The following is a 6,299-nucleotide window of genomic DNA, read 5'->3' as shown; positions in this document are numbered from 1 at the left end:
AAGGAATTGCATTTATATCCCCCACCCCCCCAAAAAAAAGAAACCAATGACATTATTATTTATCATAGCTAATCCACAGGCCAACAGTTCTTTACGTTCAAAGTAAGATTATGAATTCATTTGTACACGCCTTAGCAAAGACTTCCCAAAATGCAGCATTTAGAACTTTTCATACTAATATTAACCCACTTGAGTAATGCTCTGGTTATCTTATATCTGGTAATTCAAAGGGGGAAATTAATTTACAGGTCCAGAAGCAAACCAAAATTAAAAAAGTTTAGGTAGCAGATACTTATGTAACATGGTTTATAACATTCCACAGCTGAGAAGGTTTATCATTCTGACTGGTTATGATGAAGCTTGTTCCTTTGTCAGAAAAGCAAAATGTATGAATAGGCATTCACTTTTTTTAAAAGTGTAAGAACATTAAAAATACAGCAGCACTTCTGGATTCAAGCACTGAAAAACTTCATTATCTCTTACTATAACTAAGAAGAAAACTAATATTCTAGAAGAAAATGGCTTTTTTTTTTTTTGCATGCTTGTTGTATACCTGCTGCTAGTATGCCAGTATTTCCTTCCCTCTTCAGGATTACTGCATCTAGAAAATGTAGTACATACGTCTACGTAGTCCCACAACCTGACTACATTTCAGCATTTTTAGCTGATGTGTGACAGATTTAAAAACATTCTCTTTTGTGGGTTGTTTTTTTTTGTTTGTTTGTTTTTTCCCAAACACAGTTCTGTTTCAAATCCTAGAATTTTTCACATGGATAAATTATACCAGAAAATTATGGAATAAACTTTCAAGAACTGTATCTCGGTTAAACAACAACAAAAAAAGAGCAAATCTACAATGGTCTTACATGACACATTAAGACAAGTCAATGAAACATATCTCAATGAAGGCAAGAAACAAAACAGCATTTTTTCCATGTTAGTCAAATGTAGTCACTTACTGAAGAAAGTACTTTTTAATACTGATGTTAAACTTTTCTTCTGTTCTGAACTAAAACATTTCCTACTTTTTAAAACCTGCAAAACCAACAGTGTAAAAGTCTTTCAAGTTAGTGCACTGCAAGTTGTTACAGTAAATCAATTTCACATTTTTTATTGTGAAAATGCTTTTAAGTTTCCTCACATGCAAGACATTTTTTGGAACAAATTAACAGAAAAAAAAACCAAAAAACATACATCTGCATAGGTAGTTTAATTCCAGTGGAAACATGCATTGTTGTTCAGGGAAACTAGCTGTGATATTGATATGCAACCTCACAAAGTCACATTCTCACACCCTAGGACAAACTGATATCAGATAGTTTTCTATCTTTCTCCCTTACTCCCTATCACAAAGAAAAAACTTTTGAAACATTAGCTATTCTGTGTCCTGTGGCTTCTTAACAATGTTAAGAGAATTTTTACAGAGAAAGGAAAGCACAAAATACAATGATCAACATAAAAAAGTACAAAATACATTATTTACATGAGACAAAGCAACATTTCACTGAGTTATAACAACATATTAACTCACCTGCAGTGTTTCTATTTGTTTTCTGATACTGTTGTTAGATGGCATCTAAATAAAGCAATGTGAGACAGCAAAACATAACAAACATGAGAATGGGAGGCACATGCATGTTAGATGAAAAAAAAGCACAAAACCAACAGATAGCTGTATACTAAGGACTCTATTCAGTAGAAATACTGTTTCTTCTATAGTGGCAAAAAATGTTCCTCCAACTTTTAAGGTTTCAAGGTAGTAGGCAACAAGTTTAAGCTATCCAAAAATCCTTCTTTTCCACCCAACAGTGGTGCAGAATGATGGACATTTTTCCCTCCCATTTCAGCAGCTTTCCTGTGTATTCCTTCCTCTCCCTGTAAGATGTGGTATGGATACCAGAGCTCAGCTTCATTCAAGAATCAGTTTTCTGACAAATCAGCTAAAAATATTTTATCTAAATACTAGTCAAAAACTTCGGCAAAATGATTTCGCAATACTGACCGGTGTTATTGTCTACTGGACACATTCAAGACGTTTAGATTTCCTGAGCTCAAAGCTACCACCGCAACCCAGCTAACATGTGGATCAAGATCAGAGCTGCACATGCCAAAGGACTCCATTTGGTAGCCTCCTGGTCTGAACCAACTCTTACTACTCACTTATCTGATATTTGCATTGGTCCAGACCCAGAGCTATTTAACCCTTCCTCATAGTAGTTAGCAGCTTAACAGCAGGAAAGAAAAAGAACTAACGCCCTAAGCTGCTCTCTTTGAGAAATGTTTTCTCCATTAGACTAAGACCGCTCTAAGGATAACTAGCAGGGCATGTGCTGAAACCAAGTGCAAACAGCTTACGAAGACAATAAATCTTACTAGTGCTGGATCAGGATTCAGAGTATTTTCAGGAGAGTTATCAAGGACATTGTAGCTGCCAGATGAAGTAACCGCACTGAAATACAGCGGGGTATGAACACAGTGCACCAGTTACTATGGACAGACTGTCAAGGTGTAAGCTTTCACCCCACAGCAAACGGGAGATGGCTTAATTTTTCCCCACTGAAGTGCAGTCACAGGGCATTCCTTACCAGGCAAAAGAAATCACTTGGCAGTCATCATGGAATGAACTGAGCAACATGAGTTCACTGCCTGTGTCACCTATTTGGTCTATGCTCATTGAACAGCATTCCCATGACAAAGTCTAGGGGTTGTCATTGCTGCAATTCTTAATTTCTCTAGTTTCCTGCATGTGGCATGGCTAGATGAAACTTTTTAGCACTCCAAACTATTTCCCAATAACTCTCAGCGTTACTTAATTAAATAACATCAAAGACGCTAGAGATGATGGGTTTGGAATCCTGGTTGGCTTTTACATACTTAGTAACTGCAAATAAATAACTTTGGTCACTAGGAAATGAGGAAATAAAATGGGGAAAGGGAAACCCAGAAGACTAAACTGCTGTGATATTCAGATTTATAAATTAATGAGATTACTTATTACAGATTGCATGCATTTAATTAGCTCCAGAAACAAAGGAACAGTCATTCACAAGACACAGAAGGACAGTCAGGGTGTAATTTTTAAGATTAACCTTAAGAAAGTTTCTGATAAGCTAGGCACCTCCCCAAAAATAAATAAATAAATTGTATTTGATAGGCCAAATGGCCAAATTAAAGCAACCCAGAAAACATCCTAAGTAACTAATTGATGGCAAAGCATCAAGACACTGCAAATTCTGAGTTGCAGAAAATAAAATTTCTGCTGAATAGAGCCTTACAGTAATGTGTTAAGCTGTTAGTAGTTAACAAAACTAAAAAATATGCAAAATGCATGCTACCAGTTAAACTCACTGGCTTTTATAGTTTTAATACATCCATTATCAGCAATGGACATTATGCCAGAAAAATGCAATTCCTAGATTGTAAGAATTTTTTAAAAAGCTTTAAGAACAAAACCAAAAGAAGCTTCCATAAGCAAAATAACCAACAACATAAAAAATTCAGGCAAATATTGCAAGAGAATGTTAGATGAAAAATATACAAAAACCCAACAAGCAACAGAAAAGTGTGAAAGATGTCATGAAAACAAAATGATCCTTAACAATCCAAGCAGCTAACCCTGTTTCCAATAGACTTCATGCTAGTTTATATATTTTACTAATACGCTTTGGAGTTGTCACTCATACCTAACCAGAATGAATACTGTGAAGGTTGATCAAAGAATTTATTCAAATTATCAAAATCAATACTTAGGCAAAATCATAAACTATGTTAAAATTATGGAAAGAAAATGTACAACAATTAATATTGTAAGTAATTTATGAAAAGAAATTCCCTCATTTTCAAGAATCGAAATCTCTGCATTTTATCAATCAACTTTTGTTTACAATGCTATCAACTGAAGCCACAAGGTTAAAGGGACACTGTAATTTTTATATGGAAAACACACACCACAAGCTGTAGACATTATTTGGACTACAGATTCATTTTCTGTCCCTCCAGTAAATGAAAAGAAGAGATAAATTATTTTCCCAGATGTAATCTTCACAAGAAAAATTACACTTTGTACTTTCTCTAGTAGATGACAGCATTTATTAGCAGATACTTCTGTAGATTTAACTCAACAAAACTGAAAGCCTCCATGAGGGAGATATCTGTTTCCAAAACTACATAGCATCATAAAAAGTTCAGTAGTAATGGAGACTTAAGACATTTTTTTTTTTTTAATGACAGTGTCCTTTTAGATAGCTAAGTACTTATTTATTTGGCAGTAGGTGTCTGAGAACATATTGGAACAAATGCTACTGATTTGCAACAGTTTCTGAATTGAAAAGGACTCTTACCTTTAGATGTGACAAACAGTTCTGCAGGAAAACGTGCCAGTTATTTAAAAAAAACTGTTTCTGACTGACACACAACAGGCAGGTGATCAATGGATACAAAGCCTATGAGTAGGGGGGAAAAAGAATCGATCAAATTGCTCTTAGCAGACCTCCCAAGTCTTGTACATCGAGAATGAGACAGAGAGCTGGTTCCTGTCTCAGGCTCTCACAGCAGCTAGGACTGCTCACCAGGTTAGCATTCTGCTGCAGCCTTTGCCCTGCACTAGGACATGTCTGCCAGCCAGGAGTGGGTGCTGTAAGCTGTGTGCTGCAAAGCTCATGATAAAGCACCAGGGGACCAGAGCGGAGCTTATCTACCAAGGCCTGATCTCAAGCAAAGGCTGCTGGCAGATCTCACCCTTCTTACAATATTCACTTTCCCTGCAATCATATGAGTCATTTAACAAGGTCTTCTGTGCTGGGAGAGGGAGCTGCCTTTTAGAAAAAAGAACAATCAACTCAGTAAAAACTGAGGCAGGCTTGAGGTTGTCAGACATTTTACTGCTCCTCAAGGTCTACTTTGATTAATCAAGAAAAACTAGTATGATAAAGACTGTGAATATGCAAACTAGGATGGTCTAGCTTTGCCTTTTTAACATAAAATTTGTTTAAACATCATATCCCTTAACAAAATGCACAACAATTAATACCGAATCTGATTGCATATTACCTTGTTACTGAACAAAAAATTATAGAAAGAGGGTAAATAGGTAAATTGTAATCTTGACATAACTAAGCGTCTGACTTCATAAATAAAACTTGATTGTGAATACTATCATCAACTGTTATTCTTATGTCATGGGTTTAACTATATGCAACAATGTACATATGCTTTATATGCTTAAAGTAAAGGTCACACTTCTATGAAGAATCCCTAACATGAAGGAAGAATAAGTGATATTAAACTCACTTGCTTTTATTGAATATGTCAATTTGAATGCCAAATTTAGCTCTGTATTTCCAACAAAATAAATCAACTTGATTGCTAAAATCAAGAATTACCAAATAATGCAGTAAGAAAAGATTTAAATCCTTGATAAAATGTAGTCATGGGGGAAGAAATCTGAAGAGATTTCTATCAGAAAGTGATAATAAAATATTTTGGAAAAAGAAGAATAGATTATATGTGGAGGGGAAAAAAAACAAGCAAAATAGGGCGACTTAACAGGCCGTTATTTTGCTGGAAGGTCTTGCCTGCCACTTCTATCTTTTAATTAAACATGATTTAAATATATAAAGTCCCTGTACATAAGTTCTCACCAGAAGAGACACATCAGGTTAAATAACACTGTGCTAAAACGAACTAAAACAAGAACAAGTATCAATTTCAAAACAATCTCACAAGTGAGATAACAGCACCATAGCTTGCACAAAGAAACAGATCAAAATCAGAACAAATGCAATATATGTAGCATTAATTGGATTGTATTTGAACTGAAGAGTTGAGATATAAATTAATACAGCTTCTAACTTTTCATAAGATAATGCATTAGCTTAAAAGCCTATGATGAACAAAATGGAGAAGTTGAAATATTTCTTTAAAATACCAGCGAATGCTTCTTTCTTGAACTCAAGTCAAAGGTAGTCTGATAAAGCATCTCCACAAAATTTTTCAAACATGGCACATTCACTTCATTTTTAACAGCCTATTAAAAAAAATATACATATAAACTGGTTTAGAATTTTATAAATAAGGTATTTAAAATATGCATTAGAATGTTCATGAATTTAAGAACATTCAAAAGTTAAATCTCACATTGGCTAAGTATTTGATAACACTTTGTCTGAAATATAAATGGAAGCAAAATGAATCATCACCACAGCTACATAAGTTAAAAAACAACCAACCAACTACAAAACATTATTTTAAACACGTGGTTTGTGTTCCATACTTACAGAATAGAATGTAAAATATTTGCC

General features: G+C 34.6%; 1 protein-coding gene across 12 annotated transcripts in view; it reads right to left on the bottom strand.

Annotated features, from left to right (window-relative positions):
- FRYL (FRY like transcription coactivator) overlaps positions 1-6,299 on the bottom strand; it is a 158,490-nt gene that overhangs the window by 68,690 nt on the left and 83,501 nt on the right. For 9 of the 12 annotated variants that reach the window (XM_021394876.1, XM_021394866.1, XM_021394870.1 and 6 more), the window contains 3 exons: positions 5,927-6,025; positions 4,341-4,442; positions 1,532-1,576 (listed from right to left, as the gene is read on the bottom strand). In XM_021394876.1, the coding sequence (XP_021250551.1) occupies positions 1,532-1,576; positions 4,341-4,442; positions 5,927-6,025 (246 nt within the window). The remainder of the gene's footprint in view (positions 1-1,531; positions 1,577-4,340; positions 4,443-5,926; positions 6,026-6,299) is intronic. The other 3 variants (XM_021394877.1, XM_021394871.1, XM_021394872.1) reach the window with 1 other exon arrangement.

Source organism: Numida meleagris, chromosome 4, assembly GCF_002078875.1.
Source record: "Numida meleagris isolate 19003 breed g44 Domestic line chromosome 4, NumMel1.0, whole genome shotgun sequence".
Taxonomy (NCBI): Eukaryota; Metazoa; Chordata; class Aves; order Galliformes; family Numididae; genus Numida; species Numida meleagris.
The sequence above is the reverse complement of the archived record's forward strand: the minus strand, read 5'-3'. Positions and strand labels throughout refer to the sequence as shown.